This window comes from Pseudorca crassidens, chromosome 4 (assembly GCF_039906515.1).
Source record: "Pseudorca crassidens isolate mPseCra1 chromosome 4, mPseCra1.hap1, whole genome shotgun sequence".
In the NCBI taxonomy this organism is placed as follows: Eukaryota; Metazoa; Chordata; class Mammalia; order Artiodactyla; family Delphinidae; genus Pseudorca; species Pseudorca crassidens.
The window spans coordinates 22,497,006-22,516,155 of NC_090299.1; the positions used below are offsets into that span (position 1 = coordinate 22,497,006).

General features: G+C 38.2%; 1 protein-coding gene across 1 annotated transcript in view; it reads left to right on the top strand.

The window, feature by feature from the left end:
• Positions 1–19,150, top strand: part of PRSS12 (serine protease 12) — a 69,075-nt gene that overhangs the window by 9,901 nt on the left and 40,024 nt on the right. The window contains exons 2-4 of the mRNA XM_067735203.1: positions 4,544–4,682; positions 7,745–7,923; positions 11,862–12,012. Of these exons, the coding sequence (XP_067591304.1) occupies positions 4,544–4,682; positions 7,745–7,923; positions 11,862–12,012 (469 nt within the window). The remainder of the gene's footprint in view (positions 1–4,543; positions 4,683–7,744; positions 7,924–11,861; positions 12,013–19,150) is intronic.

Genomic DNA, 19,150 nt, shown 5'->3' on the forward strand with positions numbered 1-19,150 from the left:
TCTTTTCATTTGGTTTATTTTGGAATGAGCTGGATTTAGAGAGCAAAGATAGCTGACCTATTTGGTTCCTTTCCTAATATTTCTTTTAGGCCTCCTTGAAGTATGGAGTATGAGAAGGGAGGTTTTGCCAGCTGTCCAAGGAGGGGTAATACTATAATGGCTCTATTAGTTTGCTAGGGCTGCCGTAATGAGTACCACAAACTGAGTGGCTTAAACAAAGAAACTTATTATTTCACAGTTCTGGAGACTAGAAGTCCAAGGTCAGTGTCAGCAGAGCCATGCTTCCTCTCAAGGCACTAGAGAAGGATCTGTTCCAGGGCTGTCTCCTAGCTTCTGATAGCTCCTTGGCTTGTGGAAGTTAGCTGCAATCTTCAGGTGGCCTTCTCCCTATATGTGTCTCTGTCCAGATTTCTACTTTTTATGAGAATATAGTCATGTTGGATTAGAGCCCTCCCTAATGATCTCATCTTATCTTGATCATCTGCAAAGACCCTATTTCCAAGTAAATTCACGGGTATTCATAGGCACTGGAAGTCGGTACTTCCACATCTTTTGGGGGAATAGTATTCAGCCCATCACAATAGCCTTAAAAACTATAAAACCAATGAGACTTGTGAAGACAATTTTAATCTAGTTAGCTGTCCTTCTCTAGAAGAGAGAGGCTGATAACATGGTTAAAGAGAGCCCCTCGGGAATGTCTCTTTGTTTTAGGAATTCCTGTTTTTTAGCAAAGTTGTCCACAAAGCAAATTTCTGTACAAAAATCTTTTATGTTCCTTTTCCTTTATAAAACTGGAGATACATTTACATAGAAGAAAAATAATAGTAAACTAAAATGACAGTAAGCTCAACATTTTTGGCAGGGAATTAAGGTAGTAGAATTCTTACCATTGTTGTGCACTGGCACATTTTGCCTTTAGGTAGCTGTAATAGCAGCAGACTGGTACAGCTGACTGGGTTTTGTTGTTGTCGTTGTTGCTTTTTGCAACAATTCATTTCATGAACTCCGGGGCTCCTCTCCATGGCGTGCCATCATGCATAGCTTCACGGTTCCAGACTTTCTTCTGTTACTGGTTTAGCCTATAAATTTGCAATGCTTATTACAGTTGACTTAAAACCTCTGTTTGAGACTTCAACTTTTAAATTATTGTTATTACCACATTTTAAAAATAGGAATATTTAGAATAGAATATTTTCCATCAAATTGGCACATGAGAGACTTTAAGACTGTGCAGCCCTGGATTCACGGGGATGTGGCCCAGAGGCATTAGCAGAGACTATGAGGGACATCGCAAAGTCCTGGGCTGGAGTAGGAGAGTGTGAGCGAAGGAGGACGGGCCGATCAATTTTTGATAATAAGAGACTGTGACAGTGGAGCAATATCGCCAAAGAATTGGTCTAGAATTTATCTGAAGAACTTTATTATTAGTAAGGTAGCAATAGAAATGAGTTTACCAGGCTATGAGCTTTGTGGATTGCTTTATTGTTTCATCCTCTCTCTCTCTCTCTCTCTGTTTTTCTTTTTTTTTCCATTGAGCTAAGGGTATTTCCTCTTGTAATTTGTGCACCTATAAATTTGTGCAAATATATAGTTCTCCTACAGATTTGTACAGCCGATGGGACAAATCAGCCTCCACTGGAGTATCAGCCTCAAGTGTAGATCACCAGAAAGCCACTTCTCTCCTGTTTTGCAGTGTAGAGAAACTCTTCAGGCTGTCTTATGCTTCTGCCTGGCTAGTTTATCCCCATGTAATGTTTGGTAGATTAGTTGTAATACTTCAAATAGAATGGTGAAAACCAACATGTCAGAATGCATAAACTGGTAGCTGAAGTACTGAAAGGTGCTTATTGCATCACAGGGTCTTTTCTCAGATTGAGAGACAAGGGGACCATAGCAAGGGTGGGAATCTAGGAGGTCATGGCTCTGCAACTGCTCAGTTGATTGGGTCCATAGCTTACACATCCATAAATAAAGGGAAATGAATTACAGTTCAACCATCTCAAGCATTCTAAGAGAGTCAATGAAGCAAGAACAGAGTAAAACCAAAACCAAACAAAAACTACTGCCTGTTTTAAATGTGCATAGTGTGAATTGTGTGTTCATGCTTTTATTATTTTAGGCATATTATTAAGCTGATTTTTTTAAAAAAAGCTCTTTCAAAAAATTATTAGAAGAATTGTGAACTTCACAGAATTACATACCAGTAAGAAATATTCACTTTGAGTTCAAGGTAGATGATTACTCAGAATATTTTGGAAATTTTTATGGCCTTAAGGAAAGGATAGACTGTGTGGAGGGGTGCTGCTAGGAAGGTGTGTGCCTTGGGGATGTTGGTGTTGGGAATGGATTCTGATAGAGAATTAATTAGTCATTGACATGCAAATTGCTTTTCCAGAATTGCAAATATTTGTCTTCATTAGTTAAAGGAAAATTGGATGAGCACTCCACCTTTCTTGCCATATAGCAGATGCAGCTAAATGAATCCAGGCTTTCACAGCAAGTTGGGAGCATCTGAGAAATGATGGTGGAACTGATAGTTGACCTGGAAATTATTTCCAGTGTTATCATTTTCACTATAATGATGTTATGGTAACAATTATACTTTATGCAGAGTCTTTGCCTTCTCATTTGTAGATGCCTTAATCATTTAGATGATACGCAAGCATCATTTCTTCTTGATAGTTTTTTAGTGATTTAGGCAATATTTTACATTTTATTATGATTACTTAACATGCATAAGTAGAGTTCCAGTTTGTTTTCATTACTAGAAATTTCTTCCACGGCTTTCACGTGAATAATTTGGTGGTGGTGGTGGAGGAATTAATAAACAGATAATAGATTAAATATCATTTCAAATAAACATTTGTTTCAGGTGAACAAATGAATTCTTTGAAATAAACTGCTGGCATTTGTACTGTGCATAATATTATATGGGTCTCTATAGAAGACATTTTGTGATTAAAAAAAATCATTAAATTTCGTTAAACTCTTCAGACATATTTCTTTAAAAATATTCTGCAGTTCACAGTTTTCACCGAGCTAGACAGGGCTTCCTCTTGCTTGGTCGAATTAAAGAAGTTTAGAATATATGAATGATTTTTAGATTATCTGCCATATGAACAACCCACACCCATGTTCTCTCCTGAATAATCAGGATTTGGCAGTGCTGTGTTTGCCTCCATTTATTATTGCCTTTTGTTTGACGCTTCTCTTTGACAATTTTGATACAAAATTGACACTTTGTCATGAGAAATAGGATATGTTTCTCTTAAATAGTTACATTTTTTAAGGATGATTATGTGGAAAGTAATAATGGTAGATGACTAGGCTCGTGCAAATGAAATGTATGGATGATTTGTGAATGTAATGTTTTTGGAAAATCATTATAAAGCCATCCATAATGACTTTGAAATATGCAAAACATGCCAGAAAATTTTGGTCGAATTTAATTTCTTAATTTCTTTACCTATGAAAAAAGTCCATCCTAAGCGACTTTTCACAGAATTTTATGAAATTTTTAAGTTGTCTGAGTTTGATTCTGTCTCTGCAAGTGTCCCAATTGCTGCCCGTCAGTCAGTACCCACTCTGAAAACCAATGACAATGAGAAGAGAAATGTAGGCCTTTGATCCACACTTCTTTAAGAAACATGAAATATATTTGATGTATGATATTATGTTACTTTCAGATGTACTTACTGCATAGTGATTGGATATTTGCATACGTTATGAAATGATCACCACGATAAGTCTAGTAACCACTTTGATCCACACTTAAGGGATAAGACTTAAAATATTATTTTCCCCAGGGGTGCTTGAATTTAAATTTTGACTCTTTTAAGACTGAAAAGAATGACTCAAATCGTGGACTGTGGAGCAGCTGAGTGGGATGGTATGTAAGGGGAAGTGAAGTTCCAGGGCCATTCAGTTACACCCAACTACTCTACTTAGTGGCAGTTTCCCTAAGACTAACTTTAGGCAATGTTTTCAACACTTAACACCTTTCTGAACTTATAGACATAATCTTTAGACTTGTCACGACTAGTGCTGGAGGCTAAAAGGGGAAAAGCGTTTTATTCTTCTTTAGTGGAAGAACAAATCAGATAGAAGGAAGATATAACAGCCAATAAGAGGTAATTTATAAACAGAACATTGAATTTAGTTTCTCTTTTATTTTTAATCTGTGACCTCATGTGACGATGGAAAGTGATCCATAAATGATAAGAACTTAATATGTGATGTGATCTAATACTTGGGATGCAATTATCAGCCATTAGTCATAGTCTTCCAATTTTTCCCTTTGAAAATCATAATTGGACTTTGTCTAGATAAAAGAAAGTATCATTAGCATTGACATCAGGATGTTAATTACCAAAACCAAAAAAAGAACCTGCTAAATCCTCATTTAAAGAAAGAAACACATGCTGTGAACAGTGAGAGACTGGATCTCTCACCACTTCAGTGGAAAAATCATGTTATCAGTATGTTCAGTATGTTCAAATGATTATTTGCTATTAAAGGATTTTGGGATTCTTTTCCACTTTAGGGTCAGTCCGACTTCATGGTGGCAAAAACGAGTTTGAAGGCACAGTGGAAGTATATGCAAATGGAGTTTGGGGCACAGTCTGTAGCAGCCACTGGGATGACTCTGATGCGTCGGTTGTTTGTCACCAGCTGCAGCTGGGGTGAGTTCGCCCATCCTTGACCAAATCTGTCTGATGATATCTGAGAGGAATGCTGGGCACCCATCGTTACTGTGGAGAGGTTACATCTTCCTTCCTCATTCTCACTTTCCTCACTCTCATTTTTCTCAGAAGAGATGTAAAGAAAGGGCCCCAAATGGAAGGAGTGAGTTCTTTTACACACAAATGCGCTTCACTTGTTACTAGCCCTACTGACTAGGAAATGGGCAAATGCTAAGTGGTCCAAAGTTTAAAGCAGCTTTTGGTCTTTGACTTTAACAAAATAATTGTTCAGTGCTAGGAAGCAAGGAATTTGGTCCTAGGAGTTTTACTTTCTCAGCAGCCTGTGCAGCCTGAGGTTGCTGTCATTTGCTTTTAACTTTCTACCTTGAGCCACCCACAAATTCCATTTGTGTGTATGTGAAGGAGGTGAGGTTCACTCGTGCTTTCATCCCATGCTGGGTAAGGGGTGATATCCTGGGACATAGGTTTCTGTGCCAAGGAGGTCTTGTAATAGATGGCAGCTTCGCTCAGCTCCGGCAGCATCCACTGTCCTCTGAGAAGCTGCGGGCCCTTCCACGACTGTAGGCGCACTTAAAATAGATTGGTGTATGCTGACGCCCACTAGGCCCTGCACCTTTATGCCTCGTTTCAAGGGGTTTCCCAGGGGCAGAAGGTTACATTTTGGAACAAACGTTTTTTGGTTTTGTTGTTATTCTTATTGTTCTGTTTTTGTGTCTCATTTATTTTTTCTAAGATACATGCCCTATATTTTTCTTGGTCTTTATCACCAGAGATCTTTAGAAAGCATGGAAAAGATCTTGTTATGAAGCTTAAAAGAACTGAAAGAAAAGTTTTCAATTTGCAAATATTTTGGATTAATAATCAGTGAGTGGTAATATCTAATGTGATGACACAAATGAAAAGGTTAGTCAACTCCAGTCAAATCAGTAAGAATTAAATTAATTATTTATTTTTGGCTGCGTTGGGTCTTCGTTGCTGCACGCGGGCTTTTCTCTAGTTGCAGCAAATGGGGGCTACTCATAGTTGCGGTGCACAGGCTTCTCATTGTGGTGGCTTCTCTTGTTGTAGAGCATGGGCTCTAGGCATGCGGGATTCGGTAGTTGTGGCACACGGGCTCAGTAGTTGTGACTCGTGGACTCTAGAGCGCAGGCTCAGTAGTTGTGGCGCACGGGCTTGTTTGCTTTGCGGCATGTGGGATCTTCCCGGACCAGGGCTCGAACCCATGTCCCCTGCATTGGCAGGCGGATTCTTAACCACTACGCCATTAGGGAAGTCCCAGTAAGAATTTTAATTTTCCAGCTAAATGTCTTCCCACTAGGAAGGTGGGGAATGAGCATTTAGTAAAGGCAAACCTTGAGGGTTTAAGTTTTGTTCAGACTTGTGATGCTATTAGCGTAACAAATAGGGTTAACGTACTTAATTAGTTAACTAATCTTAAAAAATTATTGTTGGAATAAATCGGGATAAAAGAAGGAAGAAGGGGAGAGACTACAAAGTGTTAATGGTGTTTAGGATGTTAATTACTGATTTTATCAATGAGTATTTTGTCTGGCAAACAGTCACTGGCGGTGGGCAAGTCATGAAGAATGTTGACTTGCTGCTTTTTCTTTTGAGGGCCTGGAGATGTAACAAATTTATAGGCTGGTGTCAGTATCTTCCTTTATGTACATTTCTACCTGTGCTTTTATTACCCCTGAAAATCAGGGAAGAATAAAATTTTCTATGAGATTCTGACATAAAACAACAAAAGGTACAAATGGACTTATTTACAATACAAACAAATAGAGTTACAGATGTAGAAAACAATCTTATGGTTACCAGGGGGTAAAGGGGGGAGGGATAAATTGAGAGATTGGGATGGACATATACACACTACTATATATAAAATAGGTAACTAATAAGGACCTTTTATAGCACAGGGAACTCTACTCAATACTCCGTAATGACCTATATGGGAAAAGAATCTAAAAAAGAGTGGATATATTTATATATATAACTGATTCACTCTGCTGTACGGCAGAAACTAACACAACATTGTAAATCAACTATACTCCATTAAAAATTAAAAAAAAAATAAAGAAAACAAGAACATTGCAATGGAGATGTGAATTACAGTGGTAGGTTACTAGTCTCTTGATTGATGAAAGAATGTAAACTATCCTTCTGCAAACATAAACTTCAGATAAGCTGACCTGATTCCTTCTATCATCTCTTAGAAGTCCATTAATAAAAAAGGATTGCACAATAAGAGCAGGGCGACCCAGCTTTATTGCTGTTAAGACACATTCATATTGTAGATAAACCCCAAATATTTACTGTTTGGTTAATGGAAGCTGTTGCATGAAGACAGTTCTAGAGATTATCATGTTATTCGGATAAGCATTTAATCTTTTAAAAGTGTAATACCAGTTTTGTACATATCAGAGTTAAAAATATGTAGATTATATGAGTTATTATCTTATGAATTGGTTTCAAAGTCTTGCTAGCAAATACTATATATAAAGTTTAAAAAATATGAATGGATTGCCTCTCTTGATATTATCTTGCTTAGACATGGTAATAATAATTGTTTTGAAAATGAGAGCCTGAAATACTGGAGTAGGAAAGACTCTTCAAGCATCCAGACTTCTTTTACATATCAGAAGGCGGAGCTTAGAGAGGCTTTAGAGTGATTTGCAACTGAGTTCAGACTAGAATCCAAGTCCCACTGGGCCACACGACACACTTCTTCCACAAAGCCACCCAGACTCCCTCTTTATTTATATCTGTAGTGTTTGCCCATTTTCTTCTAAAATCAGCCATAGATAGTAAAGGCACATGCCTACCATTAGTTATTCAAGATTAACTTAAAAGATTACCATAGGTAATCAATCCAGGTTCTGATCTGATGTTTTGATTTGCTTGAAATTTACATAATGCATTATGTTTTTCTTTTTCTTCCATATCTGTCTTTATTGATTTCTTCCATTTTTAAAAGTCCTAGTGCTTTGATAAAAATTAGCCTACATTTGATAAACCTAACCTTATCATTGTACTTACAGAGGTAAAGGAGTAGCAAGACAAACCCCATTTTCTGGACTGGGCCTTATTCCCATTTATTGGAGCAATGTCCGTTGCCGAGGAGATGAAGAAAATATACTGCTTTGTGAAAAAGACATCTGGCAGGGTGGGACGTGTCCTCAGAAGAAGGCAGCTGCTGTCACGTGTAGCTTTTCCCATGGTAAAACAAAATATTTATTCTCTTGCTTTACTGTTATTGTGGTTTCAGCCTGATTCCAGATGATAAAAGTGTCTCAGTTAAATCATTTCCTAAAAGAGTTTAAATACAGACCTAAGTGGAACCATCATAGTCTATCTCCAGTCTAATTAGATAGTCTTCAATAGGATTTCATCTAACAATTGGATTTCCATTTGACCTCACTTTTTACGTATTTTCTGTTTTATCTAATTTGCTTATAGAAATATTATATACTGTATATGAAAACACTTATTTTAGTAACGGAAAAATGTGATGGAATCAAGTTAAAAATCATCTTGAAACCAAACATAAAATACAGCAATTACAACAAAATATTCTCACTTTATAGAATGGAATAGAATCATGGTACCAGTGTTCTCTTTTGAGCTGTAGATGGCACATTTCATAAAACAAATTGAGCTTCCTTGGATAAGGGATCCTTCTAAGCACCATATACTAGGCATGAGGTGATTAGAGTATGGTTTCAGTAACAAGTATGCATATGTTCATGAGAAAGGAAGCAGAGGAGGGAATAGCTGCCTTTCACAATGGCGGATGGGTTTTCTGGGGTCCATGGTTGTTTTAATGTGTGACCACAACCTGAGGCTACCACACTGTCACAGTATCCCTTTTACATTTTCCTTGGAGACAGCAGCCTGACCAGATGTCCCAGGTCTTAGAATGCCAGCAGGCAGCGCAGGGCAGTGGTTTCTGTTTGAGTGCAAGTATCAGGGGAGGAATTGAAAAGTTTCCACTGCAAAACATACAGAGACCCAATTTAGGGTCATTCCTGTGAATTGGCTGGAAGAACCAGTGGAAATGGTACAGGATATGGTACAGGTGTGTGCTCAGAGAGCTACAATCCTTTTGTGGGTAGGCAAGGTGCATGTTACATCTTTTTTTTTTTTTTTTGCATGTTACATCTTGACGTCTTATAAGTTTTTCCTTTTCTTCCTTTGCCTCTCCACCTTTGGGTAATACTACTTTTGGCAAATACGTGTTTACACATTGCTACATCAGGGATGCTGTGAATTGGGCTAAACAGTGCACTGCGTTTTGTAGATATTGCTTGCATTCTATGTTCAACCCAATTGATAAAATATGTTTAAAATTTTTCAAGTCGTGAAGTAAGTAAAATCTTGAAAACAATCTCTTTTTTCCAGGATCTCTATCTACTTTAAAAAAACCTAATTCTACTCTCTGTGATCTGTCCACTTGTTTATTCTCTGGTTGCAAAGATAAATTTAAGGTTGGTTGTAAGCATATATAAAACATAGAAGGTTGAGATAAATTAGAAGTGAGAGTGAAAAAAGATGCTTTTATGGTAAATTAAATGAGAATGTGAAAGCAAATAGCTCAGCAAACATGGAGTCCATCTTAAGGCATAGCGGTAGACTTTTAATACAGTCTTTTAGTTTGGAATTTACATTTGGCGTCTTGGCATCTAGTACTCTTCCAACGCTTACAAAGTAGAAGATCGTGTGTGAGTACTGGATGTAGGAAATAGCAATCTAAATGAAACGTCTGGGAGTTTTATTTATCCATAAGTTAAATATGAGTCAATTACTTCACTGAAATCTTTTTCAAATGCTTTTTTTGTGTGTGTGTATTTTTTGGGAAGATGTGAGATGTTGACTAAATTTTGTCTTCGAGCTTCTCTATATTTTCACAATTACTTATACAACCAGTGGAAAAACTGTATGTTTTAAAGTAAAACATGACCTTGAAAAAAATGTAAGGTAATATGCGACAATGTTTCTAGGTTGTAGGTGATTTTAAATTTCCTCTTAAAAAATTTTGTTTTTCTGTTTTCTCCAAGCTTACCATGCAGATGGGGGGAGGGGAGGTAGAGGAGAATATAATAATTTAAGAAATTTATACATTTTTTCCATCATTTTTTCTATATTTTCCAAGCTTCTTAAAGGAAAAATAAATATAATAACACGCAAATTTAAGTTTATTAGCATAATTCAGTGATCAGTCATTATAAGAACCTAATATACAATATTGAGACCAGTTTTTTTTGTTTTTTTTTTTGCGGTACGCGGGCCTCTCACTGTTGTGGCCTCTCCCGTTGCGGAGCACAGGCTCCGGACATGCAGGCTCAGCGGCCATGGCTCACGGGCCCAGCCGTTCCACGGCATGTGAGATCCTCCTGGACCAGGGCACGAACCTGTGTCCCCTGCATCAGCAGGTGGACTCTCAACCACTGCGCCACCAGGGAAGCCCAGTTATGTTTATTAAACCTGTCTTTTATCCTTTTACAAATTACAAGTGTTAGTTGACTTATGTAAGAAAACTATATTACAAGTATTAGTATATGAGTAGATGCAAATGTGCACTATTCTAAATCCCTCCTCAAGTGTGATATTTGAATATAAATATGAATGTCTAAATACCATTTATTGACGCCACTAACACTGTGGAAGAATTAGGAGCACATTTCATGTGGATAAATGATGAACATTTGGCAAAAGAGTCAACTAAATTTCCTAATAGGGACCCAGCCTGTTCTGAAACTTTTACCATCTCACATCCTTTATTCCAGAAAAATTAGACTGCCATACTGTTTCCCCAATACGTACGGCTTTGTGCTTCTATGCTTTGTTCATACTGTTCGTTTTGCCTAAACTGCACTTCCCCCGTGTCTGACTTCTGAAATCCCATCCATCATCTTGGCCCTTTTCAGCTACCAACTTCTTCAGATGAGATTCTCTAATTACCCCCAATGGTGAGCAAGCAGCCCTTCCACCTGAACCCCTGCAGGGTCTTCTCGATGCTGTCTCGTCTGTACTCATGTTGTCCATGTCCTGAGGCAGTATACTTCTTGAGGGTAGTGTCTGTGCAGTGCCTTTCTGCCTAATACCCGTTTAATAAACTGAATTGAATGAACAGATATTGCTAATTATTTTTACTTGTTTGGGATATCCTTTCTAGGCTTTTAGTTATCACTTGCCAATCCACTCAGTCAACAAATATTTATTACATGCCTCTGTATAGCTGGGTATCTGAGGTACACAGGCAAAAGGGAAGGGCATTCCCTGTGTCCTCAATTCTAGACCAGGATAAAGAGGCAGAAATTCAGGCACTTCCCTGGTGGTCCAGTGGTTAAGGCTCCGTGCTCCCAATGCAGGGGCCCCGGGTTCGATCCCTAGTAGGGAACTAGATCCCGTATGCCACAACTAAAAGATCCCACACGCCACAACAGCCAAATAAATAAATAAATATTAAAAAAAAAAAAGAGGGAGAGAGAAATTCAGAAACTGATGAAGCTAGATAAGGGCACTGTAGACTACAATACGGAATTTGCAGTGGGAATCCTCTGGTGGCTCTTCACAGAGTATGTACTGATTCATACCTAAATGAATTTTCAATATTGTTTTTTGAAGGTGTTGGTTGTGATGTCCACCAACTTGTTATCATGTGTTAGATGTTAACTTTGTCTTGATTTCTATGTAAATGTAAATGTAAATGTAAAAATATTTCTATGCTGAAAACAAGTATCTAATAGTTTTCAGTATCTAATAGACATAAGCGCCAATTACATATTGGTAATGCTCAAGTTACTGTAAATAAAAAACCAATGCCACCACCACAATGGTGGCAGCAACCCCGTAAAAATCAAATGGGTTTCCAATAACTGCAGTTTTGAGTGTGTCTTTTCTGGTTTCTGAGGTCCTTGGGGGAAAGTGAATTTAGACTATTTCCTCTTGAGAGCTATTTGTATGAGCGTAATTCAAGTTGAGGTATTTTAATTGGTAGAGAGTACCATAAAATATATTAGACATGCGGGGGTATGTCCATATCACTTAATAAATATAACTTAATTATAGAGAATGGCAAAGAAATAAACTATACCTGATCTTCTCTCCCAGTGTGAATCCGTAGGTTTACTTTGTTGTTAATTTCACGTTGTGCAGGCCCTGCATTCCCCGTCCTACGCCTTGCTGGGGGCAGCAGTGCGCGTGAGGGCCGAGTGGAGCTCTACCATGCGGGTCAGTGGGGGACTGTCTGTGACGACCAGTGGGATGATGCAGATGCAGAAGTGGTCTGCAGGCAGCTGGGCCTGAGGTTGGTCTTTCTTATTCTTGTTTTGTTTTGCTTGAATTTTTGAGTTTATTATTTCCATACCCAAAGGTAGGTGTGTTTATTTATTTATTTATTTTTTGCGGTACGCGGGCCTCTCACTGCTGTGGCCTCTCCCGTTGCGGAGCACAGGCTCCAGACGCGCAGGCTCAGCGGCCATGGCTCACGGGCCCAGCCGCTCCGCGGCATGTGGGATCTTCCCGGACCGGGGCACGCACCCGTGTCCCCTGCAACGGCAGGCGGACTCTCAACCACTGCGCCACCAGGGAAGCCCGGTAGGTGTGTTTATATTGCAGATTTCTTTGAACAAATGGAAAAAGCCACCTTTTGATCTTTGTATTAGGCTGTAGGCTCCCTGAAGAGAACGGTTATGTACTCTTAGGTCTAACCTATTTGTATCTGAATTCAGCTGACTTTATATCCCTAAGAATCTAAGCCTTTTACCACTTTTCATCACGAGCCTTTACATTACTCCCAGGTAATGACTAGCATTGTCAGCTGCAGCGACTTAACCAGAGTCATATGATGAAACTAGTTGTTAGGCTTTAACTGAAGTTCAATTCCTTTCCTCCAGATACTGTCTAAACTTTTGACCTTTGCCTCCTTATTTGTGAGGTATGTGCTTAGAACAAAGGATGTTTATTAATGTAGGAAGGAAATAATTCCTGTGCAGGATATGGCAATGAAGCATGTGCGATAAAAACAGCAATATGAAAACCAACATTAAATGTTGCTTTAGTTGTGATTATTTTGGAATACTATGTTATAATTTTGGATCCTCTAACCCCTGTCTTTAGTGATGTTGAACATTGATATAGCAAGCCTAAAAGTTTCTCTAAAATTATATTAGGGAATCTTTTGAAAGTTGATATTTTACTTTAAATTAGAAAAAAAAATTATTTAGCATGTCGTGGCAGGTAGGGGTGGGTGGATGTGGAGCCTCTAAATCTTCTCTATGTATCATTTTGTCCATTTAAGCATAATCTTTGACACTAGAGCATGAATTTTGTACCTTGAACCATCTACAGTAATTTTTTTGCAATTGTTTTTGCAGCTGACCCCCCTATTTTTCAAAACTGTATGTTAATATTGAAGTCTTTTAAAGCAAAATAAAGACGTTTCAACATTTTACCTCTAAATACTTCAGTATGCATCTCTTAAAAATAAGAACATTGTCCTACATAGCCAAATTATCATTATCACAACTAATGTAAATGCTAATCATTCTTAAATTGTCTAATACCCTGTCATGCTCAAATTCCCATAGTTATTCCCACCATGTCCTTGACAGACGATTTGTCCGCAGCAGAATTTAGTCCAGGACCTTGCAGTGCATCTGGATGTTATGTCCCTGAAATCTCTTTTAATCTAGAACAGCCTCTTGTTTTTCATGACACTGTCTTGTTGAAGAGACCAAAACCCAAGCCAGTTGTTTTGGAGACTATCCCACCTTCTGGATTTGTCTCGTTTCTTCCTCCTGGTATCATTTAGCCTACTCCTCTGGTTCTTGTAACTCCTGAAATGGGAGGCTAGGTCCAACAGCTTGATTAGATCAAATCAATCAAGTATTTTGGCTAGAAACCATCACAGGTGATATGTTCTCATCTTGCACCTCATCAGGAGTCACAGAACAGCTCTGGTTTTCTCCACTGATAAGGATAAGTTTAAGCACTGAATTAAGGTGGCATCAGCCTAATCCTTCACTGTAGATTACATTTTCCCCCTGTAACTGATTCTGCAACCTAAATGCTCTTTCACAGTTTATGCATGGGAAAGGAATAAACATGCAAAGTCCTGTGTCCATAGGGCTTATAATTACTGGTGGTGTATGATCTGACTGGTATGATCATTTTCTTTGGATGGGTCAGGAATAGGGCCAACTAGCTCTTTTTGAGAAAAACTGTTATTAATCATTAAATTTTGAGACTAGATTTTCAAAACGTTCTGACTGGGTATCAATTTCAAGACCAATTTTTCTCAAAAATTTAGATGGTGTCAGAGTCAGCATAGCATAAGATTATGAGCATGTGCCCTGTACTCAGAATGACCTGAATTTGAGTTGTATTTCTGGAGATAAGAAAAATTGCAGGATATCTCTTAGCTGCAGTTTCCTCATCTATAACACATTTCCTGATGTAGAGTTTAGTGGTTTTAAAGCAGTTAGCACACATAGTAGGTATACAGTATACATTGACTATAATTGGGGACTTATAGCTGAAAGATGTTATTAAACATTCAAAGAAAAATGTTATTAAACATTTCAAAGTAAGCTGGACATTTGGTAGGAGATCATCAAACACCATTCCTCTATCTAGAACTTCTATTTAGTTAGCTGTATCTATGCATTTCATATTTTTAAAAGACTCTAATGTGGATATATGTGTATTTACTGTGTTACCAATTATGGTATCAGTGGTATGCTAATTGATTTTCATGTTAGTTACTAAGAAATCAATGTCTTTGCCAAAAATACAAGAATTTTAAGGGTATAGTAATGTAATATTTAACATTACAAGTTGTAGTATAGATTACTCTAAATTTAAGGTATAAGGGATTTATTATTATTTATATATTTCTGTGGGAAAAGGCAAGCTTTTGTTGCTTAGAAAAATGTGTAGAAAATTTAAATGACACTAAATTTTAGTTACATTTATAGTTATTCTAAAAATTCATGTTTTAACATAGAGTTCTTTCTTGAGAGCCAAATTTTCTTTTTTCACTCATATAAACTGTTGTTTAAACAAAGACCATGTTGCAAACAGGAGTCTACTACATGGAAAGAATGTACAGATAGAATCACAAGGAAGACTATATTAATGTTGAACACATGCGTGGGTTGAGTAAAGTGTTTACATCTTTCTCAGGCATTGGCTCACTGTTATCTTTTGTATGAGAAGATTTGTGTTCAGAAAAATGATTAAAAGGAAAAATATCTTCAAATATTCAAGGCAGCAAAGATCCTCCACAAGCCTATGTAATCACCAACAATCCAGCTTGGTGGAGATTTGTTTTTATTATAAGTACTCCAGGTTCTGAGCTGACATTGTTCGTTTGCTTTTCTTTCCCTTGATTTTATACTTCTCTCATACGCTTGCAACAAAGCAATATTCTGCAACTGCTCTTCCCCTAGAATTTGTTTTGCTCACTTAAAGGCACAGTACTTTCAGATGAAGTAATTTTTAACGTTACAAGGTTGATAGCAGACAGCATAATCATAGCTTATCTCCATTTATGATTTGTTCTTAAGCAAATTTCATCTCAGTCATACTTGCCTTGTCGAATTCCCAAAGGGAAACTACACCATGCCTCTCTGGAGTGCTAGTTACAATTTCTTTGTGAGATGCTGTCTTTGTTGACCCGCATCTTTTAATGGTGTCTGTAGATTTTGGTAGCTGGCAAGCTTCCTAAAACTCAAAAGGAATTACTGTACTTATGATACTGAAATTTGATTAGCCTAGAACTCAGAGAAAGATGAGCAGGAAAGGAGGCAGCCTGATGTTAGAAAATTGAACTTGAGAATGCATATGTACACAGCGAAGTTTCAGGTAGAGACATTTTAATTGGAGTTCCTTTTGTGCACTTAACATTGAAGCATTTCCTATGTCTTTTAGAACTCTTAAAAGCGTAGTGTAGAACTGTGACATCATATTTTATGTGTGGATATGCCATAATTTACATAAGAATTTAAAATTTTTGAACACTTTTTCTTCTTAGGTTTTTTTTTTGCTATAAAATTATCATATAGAACCATACTACTGAGTGGTCAGAATAAAAATTCTTCTGGTACAATTAAAAATGTTTCTTTGGGGCTTCCCTGGTGGCTCAGTGGTTGAGAGTCCGCCTGCCGATGCAGGGGACATGGGTTCGTGCCCCGGTCCAGGAAGATCCCACATGCCGCGGAGCGGCTGGGCCCGTGAGCCATGGCCGCTGAGCCTGCATGTCCAGAGCCCGTGCTCCGCGACGGGAGAGGCCACAGCAGTGAGAGCCCCGCGTACCGCCAAAAGAAAAAAAAAAAAAAGTTTCTTTCTTTGTTCTCTTATTTTACTGTTTATTAATTTCTAAAATACTTTATAAACATTACTGGTATGTGGAATTATTGAGCAGGAAAGAGGCCTTATGTAACAAGATAAGAAAGTTAGGCCCTCTGAGATTACTCAAATCCCCTGAATCATACTGTGAGTGAGGGACAGAATCTTGAGATTTATGGCTTCCAGTGTAGGATTTCTTTTCTTTCATTTTACACTGTTTGCAAAATAGACAGGTGTTAATAAGAATACCTATGAATATAGGGCTGAAAGAAATAGGTAAGTCAAGAGAGAAAAGTTAATTGTAGGAAGAAACAATGCTGAACACATTGTAGACAGACTGTATTTGCGATGCCATAGCCGTCTCACTGAAAATGCCCCAGCAGACTGCAAGAGAGCCAAGTGTTTCAGGGTCTGCTCTGTAGCCAGACAAGCCTTACCATCTCACGGTGGTGTAATGCTGGGCTAATTATTAACTTCTGGACCTCAGTTTCCTCATTTGTAAATTAGGGATAATAACATCATGGGGCTGTAGGGAGGATTCAAAGAGTTAATACATATAGAGCTGTTAGACCAGTGTCTGGCATGCTGTAATCATTCAGCGTACTTCAAATATCATAACTGGAGACGGAGGGGGTTGTTTTCCAGGGAGAAATATAGGCTCTTTGATCATTAAAAATGAGCTTTTTTTCATCCATATGTTACAAGTGCCACAAACTGATATCTGCAGTCAGAGGACCAATCTTTTATAACCTAACAAGTAATTATCTGGCACGATAGAATTGCCTGACTCTATTCTGTGTCTATTCAAAGTAGTGGCTAAGCCTGGGGATTGAGTTAGTCAGATGGTACTATTTATTTGCTGCTTTTTTTCTATGGAAAACAAACAAACTTTATATGAATACAGTCAGATTAGCTAAGTAGGTTTAGGAATGTTTTGGGTAATGATCAGACATAGAATCAATTCAGTGTTTATTGGGGATTGCTGCTATGTAGGTCAAACAGCTTTACAGAAAATAACCTAATAACTCTGTGTATTATATCAGAGAACCCCACAAATTTATTCTGCGGTCAGAGGGTAAGAGAGTAGGTAACACTGGGACTATTACTACAAATGAACTGCCGGGGCTGGTATGGACATACTTTCCATAAAGGAAGGACAGAGAATACACAGCTTTATCGAATTCACATAACACTTATTTGCCTTTAACAACCCAGGAGTTTTTTTTGTGTTTTTTTTTTTATTTTATTTATTTATTTTTGGCTGTGTTGGGTCTTTGTTTCCGTGCGAGGGCTTTCTCTAGTTGCAGCGAGCGGGGGCCACTCTTCATCGTGGTGCGCGGGCCTCTCATTGTCACGGCCTCTCTTGTTGTGGAGCACAGGCTCCAGATGCGCAGGCTCAGTAGTTGTGGCTCACGGGCCTAGTTGCCCCGCGGCATGTGGGATCTTCCCGGACTGGGGCACGAACCCGTGTCCCCTGCATTGGCAGGCAGGTTCTCAACCACTGCACCACCAGGGAAGCCCCCAACCCATGAGTTTTATGTTGTTTCCCTAGTATTGCACGGTCTCTTGAAGGGCAGAGTCATCAATTTCTTTGGTATTCCCCTGAGAGCCAGCACTGTCCAGGGCACCAGGATATACTAGTGCCTGGCTGAAGGAATGTGTGTATTTATAAATATTATAATCTTAATTTTAATAGACTCAAAAATTAGCTAGGAAACCTACTTTGTTTTACATCATAGTTTCCTAGTCAGTTTCTTTTTTGGTTCTTGAATTTATTATATTAGTTTTTCTGATTAGTTTATTTTAATTAAACATTTCTGTGATCATTAAAATAATGGAAAATATGGAAATATATAAGGAAGAAAATAAAACACCCAAATGGTGTTTTAAGACTGCATTATAGGACTTCCCTGGTGGCACAGTGGTTAAGAATCCACCTGCCAATGCAGGGGACACGGGTTCGAGCCCTGGTCCGGGAAGAACCCACATGCTGCGGAGCAACTAAGCCCATGCACCACAACTACTGAGCCTGCGCTCTAGAGCCCGCAAGCCAGAACTACGGAGCCTGCGTGCCGCAACTACTGAAGCCTGCACGCCTAGAGCCCATGCTCCGCAACGAGAAGCCACCGCAGTGAGAAGCCCGCACACTGCAACGGAATAGCCCCCTCTCACTGCAAGTAGAGAAAAGCCCACGTGCAGCAAGGAAGACCCAATGCAGCCAAATATTAAAAAAAAAAAAGACTGCATTATAACATAGATGACTTTCCCCAGAGTCACTGTTTGGGGCTTCTGCTCTCCCATCCTGTGTCCTCCCTTAAGGAAGGGACACAGTTCAGAGGCAGTTAATCAGGCCTTTTGTTTTTTCCTAGGACCTCTATCACATAATCTTTAACATATTTGAAATACAATATATTTCAGTTACTCTGTCCAGCCCATCTCAAGTCACTCCCAACTAACAAATATTTTAGGCTTGGTTTGTTATTTTTTTCGTGAGAATAAAAAGGCTTTAGTTTGTAAACTTTTAGCCTAAATATTTAATGAAAATGATATTAAGGATATGTAAGAATGCATTCTTATTGTTTTAATTTGACCACTGTAAGGTTGAGCATCTTACCATATGGTCAGTGGCCATGGGTATTTCTTCTTCTGTAAATAGCCTGTTCCTCTCCTTTGCCCTGTTTTTTTATGTTGGTCATTTTGTCTTTCATTATGATAATAATAAGTTATTATTTATTTCTAGGAGTGTTTTTTTTCTTTGATTGTTGTTACACTTTACAAATATATCCTCCAGCTTGTCTGCCTTTTGACTGATTATGGTGTATTTTGCTATACAGTAGTTCAAATTTATATGTGATTAAATTTAACTTTTTTAGTCTTTGTTTTCTGACTTCTGGGTTTTTTATTTTTTATCTTGCTCAGGAAATTCTCTTATTACCAAGGTTATAATAACTATGTTCTTCTTATTTCATTATATTACTTTTTAGCCATCTTCCTTCCTTCCTCCTTCCCTCCCTTCCCCTTTCTTTCCCTCCCCTTCCCTTCCCTTCCCTTTAGGTCTTTAAACGATCTGGAGTTTATTTTTTGTTTCTGTTATG